Source organism: Heliangelus exortis, chromosome 22, assembly GCF_036169615.1.
Source record: "Heliangelus exortis chromosome 22, bHelExo1.hap1, whole genome shotgun sequence".
NCBI lineage: Eukaryota > Metazoa > Chordata > Aves > Apodiformes > Trochilidae > Heliangelus > Heliangelus exortis.
In genome coordinates this window covers 6703590-6728257 of record NC_092443.1, presented here as the reverse complement: position 1 = coordinate 6728257, position 24668 = coordinate 6703590, and the positions used below count along the sequence as shown (strand labels likewise).

The window sequence follows — 24668 nt, the reverse complement described above, 5'->3', positions numbered from 1 at the left end:
GGGACCCTGGCCAAAGCAAAGCCTCTTCTGAAGCTGGAGCTGGTGGGAGCAGAGGCAGCCCTGTCCTCACTGCACCCCAGGGCAGATCCCTGCTCCCCCTCACACCTGAGAGCCAAAATGTACACAAAGTTCCCAGATGTGTGATTTCTGTATAATCTGGAAAAATAATGCTAAACAGACACCTGAAAAAAAGCTAAGTGATGCAAAGCACCTTTAAGCAGGTCTTAATGCAGCAAAATAACTAGAACTAAAATAATGAAAACTATTCTGTCTTTATCAGTACTTAAATATTTCTGAATGTTTCCTGACTTTGAATTATGAGAGTATATGATGAAATATTTAAAACATATAAAAAAATAAGTATTTTAGCCTCAGATGGCAAGCCTAAGAAATGGAATTTGTTAGCCAATTAATTTTAAATTTACTACAGCAGAATTTCAATTACAGCTGCTCATTCTGTCTCCCCAGAAGCCATGTAAAGCGCTCGCTGCACGGCCCAGGCGCGTTCTGCTCCTGAAGTGGAAGGTTATTCCTCCATAAAATGGAGCTCCCTCATTCCAGTGCCACTGGGAGCAGGGGCAGGGCTGGGCTGTTTGCAGCCCCAGAAGGAGCAGGACTCGTGGTGGCACCTGAGGCTGCTCCAAGGGTTTGCAGAGAAAACCCACTGAGGAGCAGCAGAGACATCTCCTACCATCACAAACGACAAAAGGCAAATACAAACAGCACCAGTGTTCCTCCTCTCCCAGTGACTGGAAATGTGATTAAAAATTTAAAATTAAATAAACAGAGGCCTGGCTTGTTAGGCAGAAGCAAAATATACTGAATTGAAACAAATATCAAAGTGGTAAATCAATTTTTGTATTTAGAAACTGGCATAGGTTTAAAAACAGAATCAGTGACAGTAAAACCTATTTGTTTTGTCTGTTCATGAGAAGGACCTTCCAGAGGTGCTTTTAAGCATACAGCCCCACTATGGCACCTCTATTTGCACCACTTTCTTTCCTTTGCTCAGTACTGCTGGAGCTGCCGTGGGATCAGGGACAATCCCTGTGCTTCCCAGACAGCAGGATGGGACAGGAGGACAGACACCAGCACTTCCAAAGCCATAAAATTATCAGAGAATTAGATACACATGAAAATAAGGGGACAAGGTTAAACACAGGAGCTTGGCAGTGGTTTAGCACCCCCTGCTTGGATCTGACCCCACCAGCTGGATCCATGCAAAAGAATAACATCACCCATCATGGAAACAACCCTCATGCTGCTCAGCAACAACCCTACCATCCTGCAGAGGGCCATCAGCAATTCCATCCCCCAGCACCACCACTGAGATGCCAAGGGATTATTTTTATCTGGAGAACTTGAGGATTCTGTGATCAGGTAAATTGTTTTATCCAGTTTGTGTCAAGACTGTATTAACCATCTGCTAATGAAGCAAGGAAACAGAGCTACTGTCCAGAAACCAAGGCAACCTTCCATACCAGTAACTCTAAAAGAGAAAGTACTAAGAAATTAACTTTTAAAAGCATAAATGGATTTTTATAGAGTATCTGCTCTTAAAAATATCTTTAAAAAATCTGTACACATTTACATGACCTCTGCTTCACAGCAGATGAAAAATGTTAGTCTGATTCTATGGAGTTTTACTACCAGACTTCTCTCCGGGGTTCAAATGATGTCATTGTAGCAGAACTATGAGGTAATTTAACATTGTCCTAAAAGGATACCAGAACACTGCTCTGGGAATTTAAACCAAATTTCAAATGGTGATGCCAAAGACAGATTTTATGCATTTCTGTAATCTGATGCAAGTGCTCCACACAGTTGTAAAACAAACCCCTTAATCCCTGGCAGGGAGCAGTCCTGGCCCATGACCCAGGCAGAGCTCTGGGCTGACGGCAGCTCCGGCACGTCCTGCACCCAGCAGCACCACAGAGCCCTGCTCACTGGAGCAATGGGAGAGTAAATCATGTGTTTTATGTTCCACTGCTGAGCTGAGAGCAAGTACAACAAAATGGAGTGACCAGGGCAAAACACCCAAAGAGAAAGCTAATGGATACAAACCTCTATTCTAGCTCTGTAATTCTGTCACAAATACTTGGAGAGAGAGAGAGCCTGTTGCTGGGTGAAAGCAAGCAGGGCTGGTGAAACAAGTGTTCAAGTGTCTGGAGAGGAAGGAAGGAACCAAGGCAGCAGCCTCAGAGGAGCCACAAAACAGTGGAGAAGTGGTTATACCTTCAGGAAAATCCTTTTTGTTCAAAAACAAGCAGAGCTTTGTTGGGGGTCCAAGAGGGATCCAGCTGGTCACTTCACTCCTTGAGGTGATCCTCCACAACACCTCCCTTCTGCTAAAATCCCCATTTAACCATCCACACTGCTGTTCCTGCCTGCAGGTGTTCCTTGTACTTCATTATTTCAAGATAACCCTTTAAACAGAGGAAGGTTTACCAGGAAATAAACAACAAAACAAGCCCCAGTGTTATATCCCTAGCTTTCCTACAGCCAACACAAAAGTGCAGCAGGAAGAATCCCACCACATAATCAAATTAAGCAGCTCTCTTACAAAAGGTGAATGGCCATCCACATAGCAACAAACCAATTCTGTTGCCATTTAAGCTGCAAAGCCTTCAGAATGGGGTTTTGAAAGCATGACCCATCAGTTCTAATTTTTAAAACTTATCCTTTCAGTCAAGACTAGAAAAAGGCCCATTCCAACTTTTATCTTCACTACAAAGTGCTGTTATCTTGGGCTGATGTCAGGAGCTCTATCTCTCTTTCTGCTGACAAGCAGAGACGAGAGAGATAAGACTGGGAACGAATCTCACTTCTCTGAGTAAATAAATAATCAATACTCATCTAAATGTAAATGAGAAAGTATCCCCCTCTGATAACAGGGCTCTTATCAAACAGCCAATTTTCTACAGACATTTGGCCTCAACCAAATCACCATCATTCAGCCCCAGCCTAATGGCTAAAAATCGTAACTAAATTGAACCGATCACCAGAGATCAACTAAGTTCAGCCATGGCTACTACAGGTTCAAATGTTTGGAATGCAATTTTTCCCCCATTAACTTTCAATAGCAATGAAGAATACCATGGCCAGGGGTTGAATCTGCACAGTAAACAAACACTAACACTTGAAAAGAGAAGGAGGCTTTAAACAAAACCCCAAATGAAATTCCCCTCCATCTGCAAACTAGTTCAAAGGGTAAAATGAGGATTATAAAAACCTTACCTCAGTATTTATTGTTTATGGAGTTTAAAAACATAAACTAAAAAGACCAGTATAAACACAAAACCCCGGAAGGTTGAAACTGACCTTATGGTTCCACAGTGTTAGTCCCTGCAACAGAACACAGCACCATGTCCTACAATCCCTGATCTTCACCTCCCTCTCAAAAGCTCCTCTAGCTCCTATGAAAGCCCCAGTGCCAGTTCTGCTGCCCTCATCTCTTTCTGCTCCATTTGTGGCCCATGCATTTGTTCAAAACACTTTTGAACTTCTGATTTCCATAACACTGACCTGCAGAATTCTCTGCACTGTGTGAGAAAAATTCCTTTTGTCTCAGAAAGCCTTTGCCTACCCTCCTCCTTTGGAGCATGCAGCTCTTGTCTCATGAACCCTTTCAACTCACCATCCCTACACCACAGGCACTTAATGGACTTCTCTCATGCCCAGTCATGTCTTTTCCAAACTAGAAAAGATCTCCTCTCTTTAGCATCTACTCTTCAGTTCACAAGTCTGATTCATTTTTGCACTCATCCATTTCTGTACCTTTTTATTTCTCTATTATCCTTTCTGAGACAAAATATAACAATTAAGATGTGGGCACATTGTGATTTATGGACTGGCACAATAATGCTCTCTGGTTTGTTCTCTGCTTCTTTCCTAATTTCTGATGTTCAATTTGTCTTTCTGACTGCTCCTAAGCACTGAGCTGAAGCATTCAGAGATCTACCCAGGACAACTCCAGATACTTTTCTTGACTGATGGAAGGTAATTAGAGCCCATCATTGTATACATATAGCTGCAGCTGCTTTTCACCACGTATATTATTTTGTACTCATTGACACTGAATTCCCTCTCTCGTTTCATTGTCCTGTCACTCAGCATTGTGTGATACCTCTGCAGTGCTTCACAGCCAGCTTTTATTTGCACTATTCTTACTTCTTTTGTATCAACAGCACATTTTGTCACATCAGCATTCACATCCTTTTCCATGCCCCACATTAACAGAACAATGCAGGTTCTACCAGTTCCACTGGAACTCCACCAGTAACCTAGTTACTAATAAGGGAGGGCCATTATTCCTATTCTTTGTTTCCTGCCTTTTAATCAATTATTAATCCATGTGAGGATCCTCCTTCTCATCCTGTGACAGCTTAATTGCTTTATGAGCCTTTGTCAAATCTTTTTTGGAAAACTAAGCATGCTATATAAAACACATCATCCGTGTTCCAATGGTCTCTGACTTCCTCAAAGGCTGTTCACCCATTTCTGAGGCACAACCTGCTCTACAAAAGCTGTGCTGATTTTTTCCTCAGTAAATTGCATTTGCCCATATGTCATCTATTAATTCTGCTCTTTGCAATGATTTAATTTTACAGTTTTGCAGTTGCCTGGTGAGGAAGCCAAGGTACACTTGTTTGCATTGAACAGGGGTGGTCCTTGCCACCATTCACACTCAAGAGAGCAGCAGATACAAGCAACAGCTTATACATCGTATTTAACAGCACAACATCTTCTAATCTGACCTCTCCCAAATCTCAGTAACCACTGCCTGCTCATGGCCTTTGTACCTGTTCATGGATTACTTTAAAAATTCACTCTCCCAGCACAGTTCCTCAGACAATTGCTACAGAAATTACCTCCAAACCCGAGACACACTGAGACCTTCCACAGAAAGGGGCACATGAGTCCCTGTTACTTCAGCAGATGAAGACCAGCCCCAGTGAACCAGCAAATGCCACTCCATGAGCTATGAACCCACCTGAACATCCATGGAGATGAAGAACATGGTATCTGGTCACCAAAAAGAGCTGTAGAAGTTTTCATGATTTCTGTAGGGCCAGACCCTGTCCCTGCTGCACTGCCCTTGCTCACACTCCTGTACCTCTTGGGCTCCTGCCCTTCCTTCAGAGGGTTAAGGATAGCCAGGCAGCCACTGCCCACCAGCCATGGCAGTAGATGCCAGGAGACAGCACATAAGCACAAGTGAACATGAGCTATGCTCCAGGCTCTGCTCAGGTGCAGCAGTGAGACAGGAAACAGTCAAAAGAAAACAGCTGATAAACATTTAATGCTGTTGTCTGTGGTACTTTCCTATTTCAAGTTTCTGTTTTCACAAGGATATATGATTTATTGCTTCCCTGCTCCAACCCTAGGTTTTGAAAGTGTGATTTCTTTTGAGTTTAAACTATATTTATATTTATTTTTTTGTTATCACTTTTTTATTATTGCTATAGAAAATATTTGCTGGAAATATGTTGCAGCTATTACAAGGTCATAAAAGGAGGAGGTTTATGTATTTCTATCATTTCAAATAGTCTGTCAGAAAGTATCAGTCCTGCTAAGTGTAAGACTACTGGATTCCAGCTTTCCCTCTGCCAGCACATGGGCAGCATATGGGAGAATTAAAATAGCTCTGTGTGGTTGTTCCATGTGTGCTGGCTGCAAGGACGTGGATTGAGGCATGGCCCAGACCAGAGGGGATCCTCCTCAGGCAGCTGCCTAAGGGAGGCACCAGGGAGGACTGGACCCAGTTTCCCACCAATGTTGGACACTGACCTGGGGCTGGAAGATGAATTCTGGGAGCAATTACAAAAAAAAGCAGACTGGAGAAGGAGAGGGATGGATACACTGCAGAGAGCACCAAAACTGAGAACAGGGAGAGTTCTTGGGCCTCATTCTGTAGAATTTTTAAAAACCATGACAGAAGGGGCAAGGATTCCATTGTGTGTTTGGCAGTGACAATAGAACAACAGAAAATATGTAAATAGTTTGAGAGGAAATAGCTGTAAAGCCAGAATGTTTACATCTCAAATCCTGCTGCTATGAGGACATCTTAAATCTGTTTACCCGTTAAAAATCCCCAAAGTCCCTCAACACCTCTGAAGTGGAATAAAGATTTTATCATTGCAAATGCAAATACTGGTTAATAAATAAAGATATTTAAACAGTGAAAACAAACTTTTGAAATCATGCACAAGCTTGAGACTTTTTTCTGGTCCAATCTGTTTTTTCTTAAGTTGCACTGTTATGACATTACTGAATTTTACATACAGTTATCTGCTGCACTCTGCAGAAATACAGATGGTTTTTGTAGAAATAAACAGTCATTTATATGAAACAATTGTAAAATAGTTTATGGAAACCAGTGGTGTAATGCATTCAAATAAATGCCAGGACTGGCTGATGGAGAGCCAAGGTGTTAAATCACACTGCTTAAGAATTCAGCTGTGGGAAACAGATAGTAAATCCAGAGTGACAGAATTTCCAGTGATGGCAAAGGTTTCTGACATCTAGTCCAGTACACAAAAACTACAGCAGTTCAAACCCATTTTACTTAACACTACCTTGACAGCCAGTGAAATTAAAGAATTTAGTCAAAAGCCCCTTGAAAAGAAACAAACACTTCATTTATGTATTGCTTTTTTGTAGAATAGAAAACATGCAGCGTAACTAGCACCAAACCAGCACTGTTCACAGCAGTGCTCTATTTAATTGCTACTATAGACTTTTATTCTTTTTGCATTAGCAACCTATAGCTCTAAATAAAGCCAAAAAGAGAAAGAAATCACCACGTTTGATCTATAATGTAATGCACCTATGGCAGAAATACTATATAAAGATAATTATTTTTTTAAATCTCAAATCTAAGAGAGATACTCTCCACTCTCCATCCCCTCCCTAAAAGACAGCACCAATGTGAGCACCTGCAGTCCTAGCTCAGAGCTGTCTACCCACTTCCCAGGATTATAAAGTGAGAAAGGTGCTTTCCCCTGGTTACATACATGTAATCCAGAGACGGGTGGGTTTTGGGCTTCACAAAAGACCAGCAGGCCCAGATGGTCCCGTGAAAGTACCTGGTGTACCAGCAGTACCTTCTTTCTGATTGGATGAAATTAATAAAAAAGTCTTTGTCATCCAAACACTGAACTGTGGAATTTAAAATGTCACATAAATTACAGCTTTATTACCAATCCAGAAGAAACAATAAATGTATGATTTCAATACCAACAGCTCTAAAATAGACTCAGTTCAATATTTCATTTGGTTTTTTGAGGCCATGCAAGAAAAACTTTACTCTGTCATTGGGGCTAATGTCCAGAATCCTGTCAGCCCAAATGCACAGGACTAACGAGCTGTTTCTATTCTGACAAACTCCCCACAAACTTTATTCCCGATGAGCTGTTCCACATACACCAACATCCCTGTCCCCTTTCATGTCAGTGTCTGCTCAGCATCAGCAGCTGAGGAGAAAGGGCTCACTGAAATCAGTCATCACCTCTGCACACCAGAGATGGACTTTGTAGGCAGAGGGAAATAATTCCAAGCAGCCTCCATCACCCCCTCCCCACACGGAGGGGATCACCCTGCCCAACACCCATCCTGCCAAGGAAAATGTGGGGAACCTACAAATATTGATGTTATTTTTAATTTAAATCCTGCTAATACAAACAGCCTCATGCAAGGCAAGGGAAAGTAGGCTTTCTGAAGTATCTCCAGGTAGTCATTCATAACTGGGGGCACAAGACTCGGCAGGGATGCTATAATTATCCAAAACAAAGCAGTGAAAGCCAAAGAAACTCAGAACTACCATTAAGCAGAAAAGCATGCTTGTAAACACAAGGAAATACAAATTAATTGGCTTGTCACTGTCACAGATGATGGGGCTTCCATCTCTTTAAGAGTCAGAGCAAACATATGCATCGCCCACTCTAACATATTTACTTTTAAATTTAAACTCCTCAGTTAGCACCATTCAGGAACAGTATCAACCCTCAATGACAGTTTATTCCAATTGTCATTCATCTCTTAAAAGTGCTTTAATCACAGGGCTGTGGTTTTACAGAGTTTCTTTTATCTTCCTAATTCTTGTTTGATATATATATATATATAACTACATATATGTATGCAACAAAAATACACACATGCCCCCCTTTCAGTCATTTCTGTTTGTCCCATTCCCCCACCTGCAAGGTGGGGATGAGGAAGGAAAAGCCAAGCAAGTCCTACAGCTCCTGCAGCAGCTGCCCCGGGGACAGGAGCTGCCAGGACCGCCAGCTCTGCTCAGCATCCACGGGAAGCAGGGACAGGACAAATCAAATATGGCACCACAGCATCAAACCCAAGTATTTACAAATACAACTGCTGAGATACTCGAGAATAGGAAAACCGTGGGGCAGGTTTAAAGGAAAACCTTCAGTGTGCAGCAGCCGTGCAATTTCCCCGGGGCCTTACGGGGCAGTGAGAGGTTTCTCACACACACTGTGCCTTTGCAGGGCCTTTTTTGTTCATGTCCCACATAGGTTTTGAATAAAATGTGTTTATAAACAGTTTCAGAAGCATGTTTAAGACAAAACATTTGATATTAAAAGCACTGCTCAGATAGGTATGTTAGAAAGTGTATGTTCAAACACAACTCCCATCTCCTCCCTTGCTGCCTCCTGAAGGGCAGAAGAACCTCAGGCAGCACTCGACCTGGAGTGCCTGTGCTCCACATTCTGAAGGGCAACTTAACCAGTTTGTGTGAACTGTTCTGAAACACAGGAATAATAAATCATTATAAAACATGTTTTTGTAATAGATTGTGCTCTCAGTTAGCTGGCGATGGGACAGATTATTTTAATAGGTCTTTGCAGCTGTAATTCCTTTGATTCTGCTGCAGAGACTGACATACAATAAGCAAACTTTTATTTTTATGTTCTATCCCTGTTTCTTTAATTTTTCTCTTTCTTTGTTATTCAGCTTCCTGTGGCAGTGAGATAATACACTTATCCAGACTAGTAAGATTATTTTTTACTATTTTCGGTCACTTTACACATTTTAAAGAATGCAAAAAGCACCAGTTGACAGCTGTTGGGGACTTGAATGTTATTGTAAAGCAGCTGTTTTCATTTATAGGAAAAGTATTAGTCTTTCTCCAAACTGAACAGAATACTAAGTTAATAACTCTCCCTCTAACCTACGGAAAATACAGGTCACGTCTGTGAAATGTTGGCAGAAGGTATTGTTTATAACAATTAAACTTGTATAGCATTTTGTTCTTAAAAGGACTGAGCATTTCTGGTTCAGGGATGTTTGCAGTTTGAAGCAGCTATTAAATAATAATCAGGAGCATGTTCACCCTGCAAAGAATTTCTACTTAGAATCAGACAAGATTAATCAGACAAGGCTTCTATGTTCACAAGAAATTTCAAATGAACAGAGGCTGACATGGACCAGAAGCAAGCAGGATTATTCAAACATTATAGCATTTTATGTTGTTTAGTTTTGTCTCCCATTTCCTTCTAAGAACATTTGGTTTTTATATACTGACATCAATGCTTAATTTGTTTGAAAACAAAGCCTCTGTACACATTCTCTCTGCATTCTTATTTACTTTACATTAGTATTTATGGTCCACTCAGTCAAGCTCTGGAAAAAAAGCAACTGGCATTCCATAGAGTGTATTTGTTGAACAGCAAAAGGAACGAGACAGCTCACAGGCAAGGAAGAGAACTTCCAAGTACTTACAGATCCTTCACATCCTTAATGTGAGTTATATTGATAATGGTATTTTACAGTTATGCAACATGATCTCTATGACCTACAAAACTTTCTTTGCAAAGCACGAAGGTGAGATTTTAAAAGCATGCCTAAAATCCACCTCTTCATGAAGTTCATATTAAGACTCTTACTGATTTCCAAGGAGCAGAATTATACCAAGTAGTAAACCACCCAAATCTCACCTTCTAAAAAGGCTTTTCAAGACTTCACTATAATATCTGCCCAAAATCCAGACAGCACCACATCTGACATTTTCACTGATAAATTCAGGAAGAATGAGTAGTTCTTAAGCTCATGGTTTCAAGTGCATGATTCCCCTTCTGCAGAGCTGCCACTCTGCAGATCCATTTTATATTTAAACCATCAGCTGCTGGAGTGCTCACAATATTCAAAACATTCTCAGAGAGACAGCATGTTCATACAAAGCAATCCTTGAACTACATGGATACTGGGCCCTTATCCCAGCATCTCAGCATTGCCCAGGCCAATGTGATGTACACAGCACTGATGGGAGCTGGAGCCATGATACCATCCCAGCCTTAGTCTCTTTCTCTCCCACTCTGGCTATTTTGAGACAACTCTAGTGTGAGTGATGTCTCCAAGACATGCTCGGGGTGGTCCATTGCTGGATTAGATCCGTCTCCTCTGGCAGCTCATTCCACAACCAAAAGTGTTTTATTTCCAGCTCTCATGTAAAATATGCATGTGAAGTACATGCTGCTGAGCATGCAATAGGTTAAAGAAATTGATGATAAAGTATTCTACTTAGTTATTTTTCATTACCATAAGAAAACATCTATTACATTTTATATTTAATGAGTGTACACAAGGGAATTCATTACAATAACAGAGAGGTTATATGGCTGGTTTTGCTGCTTCTCTCCTAAGCAAAAAGAACCATTAGTTTTTAAAGACAATGAAAGCAGCCCTGAGAAAGGGAAGGCACACCAGCATATCTGCAGAGACCGCTCCTATCCTGATTTATCCAGCCTGACTCCAACTAATTAAACATCTGCCTCAACAATTTCCTCTGCAGATTTATCTTCCCCAGTATGCAGCACTGACTGGTTGTTCCAGGCTTCTCCCTGACTTACAGCCATTCCTGTGTACTTTTTCCAGTTGGTTATTTGGGCAAGTGGCAAGAGATGATACAGTATTGGCATTAACCCCCTGCTGCTGCCTGTAGAGGGACAGGTCACTGGGTCCCACAGCACCGCATCACTACAGCCATGTCCTCTACCAAATGCCTGCAGGGCTGCCCTTCTCTCAGCTCTTAACACATACAGGCTATTTCACCACCTGCATTTCCTGTTGATTGAGTCAAAAAGTATTATTTCCAAATGCTAAGAATTGATATGTCTAAGGCAAAAACCTTGTGACACAAAGAAAGAAAACCACAACAAATCTGCAATAGTTTGGAGAGTTTGCAATAATTTTATCTAACATAGTATCTAAACAGAGCTAGGCACAATCAGAATACTGCTGCCATTTTTTTCATGCTGCTTTCTATGAAACAAAGGTTGCAGCCCACTTCCATCTCCTACTGACCTGTATCTTGCTGCAACAAATAATCTTTGGCTCGAAGTTAAACAACAGTCAAAAGTATTCAGCTTCTGTCTTTTCAAAAAAAAAGGGATTTTGAAATAAACACATTTTTCACAGACATAGCTTGCATTACAGCTTCATGAATGCCAGTGCACGTGCTGAAACAACCTGCAGAAACCTGGGCTCTGGGTGACTGTTCATGGGGAGAAACTTTATGCCAGGATCAGCCTCGAGCTGCCGAGGCAGGTGAGGTCTGGCAATCACAAGGATTGTAATGGCACTTTTTAAACAAAAGTCAAAAACAGAGAACCTCAGAAGGTCACTGACACTCATAGGTGGCCAAGGCAAATGGATTTTTCAGGAACTTGCAACTCAATTCCTCATTGAAAAACCTACTTGTAAGGTGCTGCCTGAATAAAACAGGTAGAGAAAAGTAGTGCAGCATTTTAGCCCAGGTCACACCAGAACACAACAGTACAGATACCTGTACTCTTCCTGATTGTGCAACAGAAATTCTGCAATTCCCTCATCACCCAGAACAGCCAACCAAGCTCTGTATTTTCCTACAGATATCGGACCAATTTGAAAAACATTATGTGACGCAGTAGTGAAAATAGGTGAGAAAACCATTTCTTCTATGAGTACTTGAAAACAGCATAAGCTGCAAACATAATGAATTTGTTTGTCCTGGAAAAGCAGTTTGGAGGCACATGGAGAGCATGCAGAAAAGTTCATGGGCATTTCAATTTCATTAAGCTATTACAAAAGCTTTAAATAAACATGTTAAAACATTTTTCATTATTGCTTTCTAAAAATCAGAAAAATCAACTTAAAAGGAAGCACTGCTGAATGAGAAGAAATGCTTTTCCTAAATTACGTCTTCTCTTTTATTCAGGACTTTGACATCCTAATCTTGCTTAGTAATGACCTGAACGACATCAGCACAGGTCTGTGCTGTGCTGAGAGTCTAAGCTCAAATTCCTTTTGTCTGTGCACAAAACCTTTTTCTACTCCCACTCTGGCCTATCTGTGCCCGCTGTGGTGGCATCCCAAGTGCCAGCTGTCCCCTAGCCCCACAGCACTGTCACCCTCAGGGTAGCAGAAGGGGCTGGGAAAAGCTGGTTCGGGATCCAGGGGACAGAGAAGGGACTGGGGGTCCCCTTTGTGCAGGCAGCTGCCATTTCTGCTGGCTTGAAGATGACAGGCAAGACCCTCCAGACCCCCCTACACCCCACAGTCAGCTGACTGATGGATCACAGTTTTGCATAATGGAGAATAAGGGAAGATAATTTCAGTTAAAAAGTTTAATTCATGGTTTACCGATTTCAGATACCAACACCTAATCTGGGAAGTCCTTTCACCCATGTATTACATGACAGTTTCAATAATGCATTACGAGTGCTTACCAATATTTAAAAAATAAACTAAAAATTAAATATTAAATTAAATATTAAATATTTCATCTATGAAAATCATTAATACAGGAATTCAAGCAGAAACCTTTCACTAGAGTGATCACTCTTCTGGCAGTGACTCCAATCCATGGAGTTTACAACTGCAGGCCCTAATCCTGCAGGTATCCGTACACAAGCTTAAACTGAAATCAGCAACACTGACTTCAGGAAATCCATCTGCATGTTCTAAAGTAAATACATCTGTAAGTAACCAAGAGATTCTTAGTCATGACTTCTGCTGTGGTCATATCTCCAGCAGGGATGATGGACACAATCTCAGAGAGATGAGATGTCACATCGATAGTTTATAGAAAGCAAATTTAAATTATTTCTTACATAATTAACCTCCACCCAAACTATGTGTACATGCTTATATACCTTGTCGGTACAAAGGTCTCTGAGCAGGAGTGCCAAGACAGTAGAAATGAGTGTACCAGCTAAAGGAATAAATGACAGTTCTGTTCTGTTTCCAAACTACTGAGCAAAATAAAAGCAAAATCAAATTTCAAATGGACAAAGAGTAAAACATCAGTTACATGGAGGAGGAAAGTAGTTTAAAGACTGAGCAAAGTGCATCCTTTAGCCACTTCCCTTCAGGGAAGAGAAATCTGACCCCAGGATATAAATAAAAGTCACCCAAAAAAGTGAACAAAAGAGGTGTTTGAAAAAAACAGAACACCATTCATCGCAGCTAACGACTTGTTCATTATGAGTGATGATGGATAAAGACTTCTCACGCTGAGATGAAATCAAGATTTATATGCATTGTTTCCTCTCCCAACTTGTGGGAAGATCATCATCATTTAATTCTATCTCTGCGGCCAGTGATGGGCATCCAGAGAGCTGGTTATCAAACGGCGCAGTCAGCTGGCAAAAGCCGGGACGTGCAGTTGGCACATCTGGACCGACCGCCACAGCCCAGGGTGAACAATGACGCCTGGACAGCGGCCAAATTGCTGCAGACGCTGCCGGGTCTCATCTACAACCACCCCTACTAGCAGCTCGTTCTCCCCCCTCTGGTTTTTTTTTTAGCTTTTTTTTTTTTTTTTTTTTTTTTTTTTACGAGAATCAGATTTTCATTGCTTCATTCAATTGCTCTCCTCTGCCATTTTTTACAGCTCTTATCGTTCCCTTGGAATATGGCCTTGAGACAGCTCATCCGTGTCCTTCACTGTGTTATCTCTTCTAACTTTTATTAAAACTTCAGCTCTCATCCAAAGATAGCTAATTAAATCCATGACAGATTATACACTCGTTTAAAAACTGCACTGAACTACTTTTTCTAAAGAGAACAGGGTTTATTTTCTTTTCCCGTAGTTAAAACTAAGGGTATATAAGGAGGTTTCATTCATTTACAAAGACAAGACCCTTATCTTTACCTAGTACATAGATAGGTTTATATTAAAGTTCCTTTGTTGTGTGACAAGACTCGGAGCAATTTCTCACAGTAATTATTTCTGGTTTCTGGTAAGATCTTTCAGCTTATATTTTTGAAATACGTACACACCAACATATATGTGAACACACATTTACACCCTGGAAAAGCATTGCTCTAAAATGTCAATGTAAGTACTGTCAATTTTCTTTTTTTAGATGTTGATATGCCCTAACTATAATAGCACTATTTTGACAACATGGCAGAAAGTAAATTTTTCTTTTCTCTACAAGTAACGATGAATCCTTTAGGTTATTTAAAATCATACTAAGCATCATTTTCTTACATAAATTAAAAGTACACAAATTCTGCCAAGGATTGGTTTCCTGTACTTCCACCCATCATCTCAAATTACCACTAGCTGGACTTGAATGCAAATGGCTTTGTTATCATAAATAAGTATTTGCAGTAATGGATATACTGCTCTGCAGCAAACATTATGCAGCTCCTCCACTGTCTGCTTTTTGCCAGTGTCTAGAACACAAACCTCTGCACAGAGCTGCTTTTGAGTGGTGCAAAAAACCACAATACTCACTGAAAAGCAGAGCATCTTTCACAACAGTTAAACAGAGATATAAAATATGCTAACGGAAACACATCCTACCCTACAGAAAATACAATAAATAACCCACCTGAGCCTCTCTGTGATCCCTTCCTTCTCTTTAAGGCCTTTTGTAAGATATCCTTCATGGTGACCTTCATACTGTCCACCTGAATAAGTGAGAATCCATGAGCAGCATTTCTGCAAGACAGATGCACATGCAGTTTTACAAAATCATCATCATCAGGCAGCTCACTGTAATTTTTGTTAGCTTCAAGCAAAGGACTCGTTAGGCACAACAATTAACAAAGCTGTGCTATCAAAGTAAGTTGAGAAACTGAGCAAACACCCTTAGAAAGGCAGGGACAAAAATTGAGAAAACAGATTGAGATTCAAGGTGTGTGCAGATTTTCCTGATTTATCTTTATTTTTGACCAATTTGTGTTCATCATTAAAAAAGAAAAACGAGCAAAGGTACCTGTGGAGCTCCTCAAGCACTCATTATTGAGTATCTGCGAGGTGTTTTGCAGTGCATACAAGAGAAACAGTTTGCAGTGTCATTTCCATACACGTCCCTGGCAGGTGTAACAAATCATTACCAAGAACAACCCTCAGGAACAACAGCAGCTTTGCAGCACTGCTCACAGAGAGCATTACTTCAAAACTCCGTATCCTGCTTTTTTCGGACAGACCTTTGTGAGCTCCAAGGGCCGAAAGCTCACAGAACGGTTTAGGACAAGGGGCCCGCAGGAGGGGGACAGCGCCCAGGGGACACGAGGTACCGCTGGCACACGCTGCCCGTGGCCGGCAGCAGGTAACAGTGACAGTGCCAGAGCATCCCCGGGACGGAGCTGTCCCCGGCTGTGTCAGTAGATGTCACTGCAGGCAGGGACAGGCGCTGGCAGCGGGCTGGAAACCTGGAGCAGGGGAGGAGCTGGGGAGGGGGCACCTGGGAACCCCGACAGGGAGCAGAGCTCTGCGAACCCCGCGGATGGGGCGTTTTCCAAAACAATCGATAGTAACAAACAGTCCAAGCAACGCAAGCACCTCACGGAAACCAGGCCCGAGTCGCACATCACTCTAGGATGCAAATGCTGGGAGCAGAGGTTTGGGATCAGATCAGTTCAGATGGGCACTCCCAGCCCACACCTAATGAAGAGATGGCATCTTCAAGCACTCACCATTCACTAAGGCTTTCTCCTGGCCACTGGCTGCAGTGCAGACACGGTGGCCGTGTCTGGGCATGGGCATAGGCTGGCCACCAGCTTGTCCCCTGTGCCCTGGCACAGAACAGCCCTTCCTTACTTAGCCAGGTAACCTTTGCAACTCAGCAATGTCTGCAGAGAGCTGGAATGGGCTGAAGAGACGATCAAGAAACCCACAAAGGGTGGTCACTTATGCATTACAAAAAATAAAAACACCTGCCAGGCTGTGAGTGACCTAGAAGGGGGGTCTGTTTTCAGAGCACCCCCTGGCCCCTTGGCTTCTCACCACAGCAGTGTCCCACCAGTCACTGCTGTGGAACAGTGTTTTCTTCTCATCAGCTGGGAGTTTGTCTCATCTGAATTTCATTCTCAGTTCTTTTTGTTCCTGGCAAAATGAAACTGCCTAAAAGCCCCAAATTTATGTTCTCTAGACCATTTATTATTTATAACTCTATCTTACTCATCTTCAAACCAAATATTCTCAACTTTTTCATGCATCTACTTTTCCCCTCTTTATTCCTGCCATGTGTTGGATACAGACTGAGCAGAACTGAGCCTGTTGCTCCATGTGCAGGAGAACCCCCCAAGCCTGTGGGAGTGCCACACTATCCTTGGTACAGCCCAAGCATTCTGGGGTTTTGACTGCTGCCATGTGGCAATCAGGGACCTTCCTACTCTTTCCTAGTGAGCAAATCTTCCCTTAAGATGTTACAGAGCCCTGCAATGTGCAAAAGCACTGAATGACATCTGCCTTTGGGCCAGCAGCTTCCTGGTGGCTCACCCCGCTGGCCAAAGTCATTACAGCTCTAGTCCGAACTGACCTGCTGAGCTAAACTTAGGGCATTTTTTCAAGTGAAAAACCTCTTGCAAAATTATATTATAATTGTAAAAGAAAACTACCTCTGCACTTTTACTTCAATGGCATGATGTTTGTCAGTGAAGTGCTACAAGGAAAGCTCTGTGCACTGTACCCAGCCACCAGAACACCAGCTCAAAAAGCATCTGATGCCTTCAGATAACTCAGTAATACTCTGCAATACAGAAAGAACGTTTTCAAAGAACTGAAACCAAAATACAGGAAAACAAACTAAAATACTCCAGAAAAAAAACCCCAAACAGTAGAAGTGAAGAGTGTCTTCCAAAACCTTCTGTAGCCAAAATGACTGGACTTACAATTTGATTTTTTTTACTGCAGTATTGACTGTTTTTCAAAAGAGTTTTCCCACAAAGAAAGCAGGGCCTGCAGCTCCTGTCTTGACCCCAGTCACAGCTGCCCCAGCTCAGGGCTGCTCCCACCAACACCTATCAGGAACCTCACAAAAATGGAAGATTGTCCTTCAGTTTCTGACACTTCAGCTGCTACAGACCACATGCTGCTGTTGATCCCGCTTATGTTTCAGGCCATCCCAACTTGGTCGATTCTTTCTATTGAGCAGCTGGCCTGAGAACTGTCAGACTAATTTTCCTGACACTCTATTACTAACCCATGCCTGAGCCATGGCCATTCTTTGCCTCAGAAGCTGGATCTCATCCCAGAACAATCTTTGAAAGTTTATTTTACTGATCAAAGCAAAATAAGAAAAACCTCTGTGTTTTACTATATTTAGTGTGCTATCCAGTAAGCGAGCCTCTGGCAAGAGCAGTGAAATGTAAAGTGCACCCTGCATTTGTAAACTCTTGGATATTTGCTCTGGAGCAGAGCCAGTGGGTCTGTGCTGGGCAGCCCAGCCGTCCTGCTGCCCTCCCTCTGCCCTGGCTCACCACTGTCCTCTAACAACTCCCTGCAGAACCTCAGTAAGGACATTTTAGCACTCAGTAAACCCACAAATCTGAGCTGAGAGGGGATTTAATCCCAAAGAGGTTCTGCCATCACCCTGGAGCCAGGCCAGTGTGCCAGAGGAGGGGAAGCCCCACAGTGACACCAATGTGCTGGAGTGGTGTCCACCAGGAGCCACCCCTGCCTGGACAATCACTCACCAAGCAAAACCAACCCTCCCTTATGGGAAAGCAGCACCAGGAGGCTCTTCAGGAAGAAATACACACCTCACCTGACCATGCCAGCTTCCCAGTTTTGCCCCGCATTTACACTGCGTGTGAACTGCCCTCACTCAACCCAGTTCCATCACAGCCTTAATCACAACTGTAAATTACATGTTTTAGATTACTCTGCTAATGTGCAATACCCTTAAGTCCAACTCTCTAGCAAATGGGACAGACAGGCGGATGCTATTCCATCAATTAAAACTTCTGCTTACAAATTCGAAGCTGAAGAAATTCCTTAGCTTGTATTTTCTGTCATTTTGCAAAAACATACCTGGGTGACAAGGTTAAATCAAGCAGAGGAAATCCCTGGCACTTATCATCCACAGGCATTACTGATAAATTGTGCAGTGGAGGAATAAAGGATTACCTTCTGTATTTTTTCATTACACTTTTCTTTTGTTACAGAATACATAAATCCATTGTGGCACAATGTAATATGTATCATCGTGCTACACCTGTGGACGTTTCATAACGGCTGCCATGTCTGTGCAGTCAGGAATGATAAGTGAACCACCCGTGAATGTTAATGATAGTGATCATTCTGCAGTAACTTGGCTTTCCATCTTCTTTTACAGCCTCAGCGCTGGAGCCAGGGTGGCAAGGTTCAGAGGAGGAAAAAGAAAACAACAGGAGAGGCAAGAGCTCCACGGGCTGACGCCGGGTGTTGCCTGGGGGGGAAGGTGCTGAGAGGCAGCAGGGAAACAGGCAGAGACCTCTCCATGGGTTCTGTTTGTGTAACAAAATAAAAACCCTACTCTTAAAGGACAAAAAAAGGCTTCTGTTCTGAATGAGAAGCAAACTTTTCCAAAAGCTGCCTTTCCAATATGGTGTAATTAATTTATTTTTTTTTAAACACAGAAATGGAATTTATAGCACTTAAAGCTTGCTGCAAAAAATGGTTGGCACAGTTGAAAATGTCTGTGAATGACTAATAACGATTTCCACTTGATCAGCACAAAGTCAAAGTTAAGACTAAAAATCCCAGCTGATGCAATGTACTTAACTTAAGCTGGGTAATTTTTAAGATAAAGTGCACAGCGATATGAACCAGAATAACTATGCCAGCTGCAATTTTTTTTTCTGAGCCCAAATGATCTTGCTTTTGTGCATCTCAGGTTAGCCTCAGATAACTGTGTGCTCTTGGGTTTAACTGGCTGTATTCTGACACTACTACCAGCTGTCATTAGACATGCCACAATTCAGCTTCCTGTCCTGATGACTTCCTTGGTGCCCTACTTCCCCCTGTTTGCTGTGCTGGGAGCCCATCTTCTTAACTCCAGCACCTACATTAACTTCCTGAAATTTGCATTTTATGAATATTCCAAAGTATACTTTGCAGATTCCCTGCACCCATGTAAAAACTGTAACAGGCCTTTTAGGGAGTGCTTCTGCAATCTAAGTAAAAATAACATTTCAAAGCTTTGAACTGAATTTTTAAATGTATGATAAAAGCCTGATAAGTTTCAAAAGTTTCAAACGTTGCTATACCTCTAAAGTACAGCAAAGGTGCTGCTTTGAAAAATACATAAACAGTAGTCAAAGTGATTTAAACATAATATCAACTCAGAAAATAAGTGCTACAGTGCAGAAGAGCTGTATGCCAAAATTCTTCTCTGTGCCAACTGGCAGCTGAGCTACAACTCCTAGAAACACCATTAGACTGAGTGTGTCAAGTTGTGATACTAAAATTTCTAGGGCAAAAAGCCTCAATGATAGAACAGATGTATTTTAAGCTACCTTTGTCCAGAGTCTTTCAGGTATTACTTCATCATTTCAAGAAGTCTGCATTTAAATGAATGCAGGGCTGTGTGTGACTCCTCTGACAAATCATCCTTGACACCAAAGAGGGCTGTTTGCAAGTGCTGTGTTTGACATTGGACAAAGTACTGCTTTCCACAACCAACATTTTCCAAAATCGTAACTCGCTAGACTAATGGGCAGTAAGAAGCCAGAATGACTGCCCTCTGTCTTCTCCTTGTGTAACTTTGCCAGAGTCCTTGGAACTTGCCAAATTCGGTCATGCCTGCTTAGCTTGCTCGACTGATTGTGCCAGAAAAGAAAATAAGACACAGATGTATTTGAGCTCTTTGAGATGCCAGTAAGAGAGACAGCTAATGGCTTCATCTCGACCCTCCCCTACCAGCTGGGCACAGGTGGGGGGATAATGAGGTCCCTCTCCCTAATCAAACTCAATTATTTACTACTCTATATAGCCACGGAGACATTCACATTCAGCTCAGAATATAAAATACACTGTGGGCTACTTCTAACCACTGCCACTGGGTATTTATAACTAACTCAAGTGGCTAAGAGTTTGCCTTGGCAGGAGTTTAAGTGTATGAAGTTCTGCAAACTGTTTTTGCTCAAACATGTCCTGCTGAAACAGGGTCCCCAGCAAGGTTCCATAACTGTCAGCTTGGTAACTGCACGACATCTGAAAATATATCCAACATGCAGGATGGGTGAGATCTGAAATAAAATACCATGCTTCATCAGGAAGCTTCTCAGGAGTATCAACTTCTTTAAACAGGGATTCAATATTAACAGACATTACAAGTCACAAGCCTGACACAGCAGCAGCTGAAATACTTCAGCAGCACAAAGAGGAAAAAAGAGATGCAAAATATGAAGCCACAATTACATGCACTAGTAGGATGACAGGGAAGGAAGAAGATGCAGCATTTACCACAAATCCCTACAAAAAATAAGATAGCACACATTTAAAATTCATAGTAGTAACAGTCTTTTGATCAAGTGATGATAAAATAATTCTCTGTTCTAGGGGACGCAAGGTCCTCCCAAGAATGGAATGGAACAGAATTTTTGGTATACCTGCTGGAATTTTCTGGGCAGACTGATAATATGCAGGATTATCTTGAAGATAAAACAATTACGGAATCCTAAAATATTAAAAATAAAAATCATGGCAACAGCATTAACTCTGCTTTCAGATAAACAGAGCATTCCTCAGTCAGACAGAAGGAACTAAATATTCTGCAGTCCCACAGCTGGACAAGTCAGTCAGTTCCCAGTCTCAATGGTTGCAACCTGCACAAACCAAAACTGGACCTTGCAACAGGACTGGCGAGACTGCTTCAGCTCCTCCCTGCATCTGCTGCCACAGGACTGCAGCCAGTTCAGCACAGCTGAGCATGTTTACCTTGAATAACTTATTTGTAAATACTGTTGACTGGTTATTTTTATTTCCAGTAACATAATACAGTAGGAATGATGTGAATTGGCCTTTGGGAAATACAAATGGGATTTCTGAAAATTTATTTCTGTAGGACACTTTAGAATGCCTCTACGAAACAAACTTCACAACAAAGAATATAGAAACATAATTAAATAGCTCAGAAAAATTTTTAAATGTCTGATTTTTCAAAAATGGAGCCTGCTATATGGTTATGAAATGAAAGTAGACCTTTATAAATTAAAAAAAATGTTCAAGGGACAGGAAAACCCTACTAGCTTGTTCAGTTCAAGAGATCCAAACATGACATATTTTACCCAAGTAAGAAGTGGCTTATGCTACCAGTATTTTGTTATAGTAATTAAGGCCTTCCAGTGGTTTAAAAGATTTTTCACTCACAAGTAAAGAAAAAGAAACGTGATGAAGCACAGTACATATCACTCAAAAACTGATAAAGATACAGCAAATTCTTCTGAAGCTACAAACCAGACAACTTCAAGTATGAGTGATGGATGGGGTCTTCCTCTTCAAAATTATTCTGGACTCCAAAGTAGCATGTCCAGTCCTGCTCCAACTGATGTGCTCATTTACTGCTCATTTCTCTGCTCATTTCCAACATTGTTATTCGTGTACTCTGCAACTATTTATATTTAAAAATACTTGCTTTTCAGTCCACTAGCTAGTCTTAAAATGCAATCTTACTACTTCATCTAAAAGGCTTTGAAAGAGGCTCTCATGTGGAATACCCAAACACCATGAGTGTATGTTATACTGCTAAAATTGAATAAATTTTCTCCAAATAACTAAGAAGTCACTGGCAAGATGAGTTCTTAATACCTACTGAAAGGCCTTTGGATATCCAACATGAATGACTTCATCATTTTAACTCTCTAAAGCTATTATATCCATTATTTCATTTATTATTCAGAATATGTTTGTCATTAATAAGTAGCACGTCTGGAGCAAAATGAAGATTCTGAGCTCAGACTGTGTGTAAATTCCAAATATTCACTAGTGGGAGTGCAACAGTTCAGTGTTCTCCACTAACAACACAGAAGGGCTCACCTTCCCATGCCTGCAGCATTTATTTTTCCACCTGCCCCATGACAGATCCTGACCAGGGTATCATCTGCAGAGACCCCTCAACACCCACACAGTGCTGCTACGTGTGGATGAAGAAAGGCAGAGCAGAAAAGACGTGGAGGTGGTGGGGACATCAGGGTCCATACTCACATGCGGACAAAGAGTGACTGCTTGGCTGCCAGGCCGGGTGACGAGTACTTCTCCACCAGTGCCAGAGTGCTGAAGCCAAACTTGTGAATGGGCTCGTTGGAATCCAAGGGTGGAAAATCTGTGTCAACCTCACCATCATCCTCAGCAATGTGCAGACAGTAGGCATTGACATTGTCGCTGAAACAAAGACAAAGCAAGTTGATTCAGGAGGGAAGCCAGACAAGTGATTCGGTCCGGCCGATCAATACCAGCTGCTAAATGCTGCAGAAAACAAATCAGCAGCCTTGCCTATTAGAGGAGTAACAGGCTGAGAAGCCACTGGTGGCATGTATATAAATATATCCCAGTGTATCTTGCTACTATAGCTGTGTGGTGATAGAAAAAAACCCCAAAACCTCAGAGTAAAGCAGCGAGTCTTACTTCATCATTAACTGCAAGTAAAATGACAGTGATTAAAATATACCAAAGCCTATAAAAGTTTCATGACTTCATAAAGCTGGAAGTAATATTTCTCCATTTGCAAAAATTTATTTATTTATGAGACTATTACATTTTAGAATTACAGACAAACAAGGAGGGTCTATTTTTCATACATCAAGCAGCTGTGGAAAAGTTTACTGAATGCAGGCTTGAAAAACTGAGAAGGGTTTCAGGCAGGTAAAGAGTGTAATAAACTACAGGAAAAGCAAAATCTGTTCAACATAGTACAACCGGTAGGAAAGCCCCCTTTTCTAAATACCTAAAATGTCCAATCACTAAACCCAGTTAAAAATTAATATAGACTAACAAACAGAACTAAATAACACAGAACCCAGTGTAAAAAAATAAGAAAACTCTGAGCCTCTTGTTCCACATAAGGAAATAACTATATACCAAATAGATTATTAAAAGTATCTTCCTAATATTAAAATCTATTTTGAGTGCTAGCATTTAAATTATTGAGTTGAAAATAAGTATTCTTTAGTATTGAAAATGTGCCTAGCATGCAGGCATTTTCCATGGCCACGACGTATAGCTCGAGTGTTCGTGTGGCAGCATGTTCCTAAACTCTGCAGTTTAAAATTGGAGTTTTAATTGCATGATTGATGCTTAAATTAATTAATTGCAAAGTGTATGCTAATTGTTTAATTGGTTGCTTGATCTATATAGATCATTTTTTGAATTAAATGAGTTGATTTACAAAGTTTATTGATTGGATGTGACAATGAATTATTTCGCTGACTACCTGATTTGCAATTTTCTCAATTAATTCACAAACCTTTGGTTGCAACTGTGCTTTACTGAGAGTGCTTAGTCCAGGTGATCTATATGCACCTTGTCACCACTAAGACATTTATTATATAAAACAGATAATAATGATGTATTACTATTAATGTAAGCTGTAAATTTGCTAACAAAAAGGTAACCCAGCAATGTTTGTCACTATAAATTTTGAAAACTCTGCAATACTATTAAATAAACTTTCACAAGTCTCTGGACTGTTATAAAGAACTGGAATATTGCTGTAAAATTAAATTTTAACTTTTTCAGTAGTGCTTGAGTAACTTGTGGGGAAACTGGTGACTGAAGTTCTCTCTCTGGGAGAGAACTTCTGGGGCAGCAATGCAGGAGCCTGGAGGGGCAGGAGGCAGAGGGGCTGCACTCTGCCAGGCCAGGTGGGAATGACCTTAAGAAAAACACTGTGAGTGGCTTAGATATAGCTGATCCTGCTTATGTAAGGAGAAATGCCTGGCAAGATTTTCCTGTCCTTCTTCTATTCTGTTGGGATTTCTCAGAGCACAGACCCCAAGCTTTGCATGCTCACTCTGTCCAGTTTAACGTCACTTCAAAGTCACCCCAAGCCATGAGATGTCCCATCTGCACAGCCCCCTGACTCCCATCTCCCCACAGCCATGCTCTCTGCCTTCCACTGCTGGCTTTCTAACCTGCTCACTTGACAGAATTCCTCTCTGTGCAACCTGGAGTGCACTGAAAGCTCTATATAAATAAAGTTAACATTTTGATTTGGTTCTTGATGCATTTGCATAATTCTCATTAAAGCTGGAGGAACAGAGACACGCAGGCAGCAGAACAGATTCAGTGTGGTCTCAAAGCAATCCAAGTGCCAAAAAAAGGTGGTGGTGGTGACAACAACTTCTCTCCCACCAATTTTACTGAAAATACACCATGTCGGTTAAATCCAGTAAATTAGGGGGGGTTACACATGTCTTCAAACATGGAGTGGGCTCCTGAACATTAATACAGA

General features: G+C 41.5%; 1 protein-coding gene across 3 annotated transcripts in view; it reads right to left on the bottom strand.

Moving 5' to 3' along the window:
- Nucleotides 1-24668, bottom strand: part of MAPKAP1 (MAPK associated protein 1) — an 86629-nt gene that overhangs the window by 23099 nt on the left and 38862 nt on the right. For all 3 annotated transcript variants that reach the window (XM_071766246.1, XM_071766247.1, XM_071766248.1), the window contains 2 exons: nt 22424-22600; nt 14841-14950 (listed from right to left, as the gene is read on the bottom strand). In XM_071766246.1, coding sequence (XP_071622347.1) covers nt 14841-14950; nt 22424-22600 — 287 coding nt within the window. The remainder of the gene's footprint in view (nt 1-14840; nt 14951-22423; nt 22601-24668) is intronic.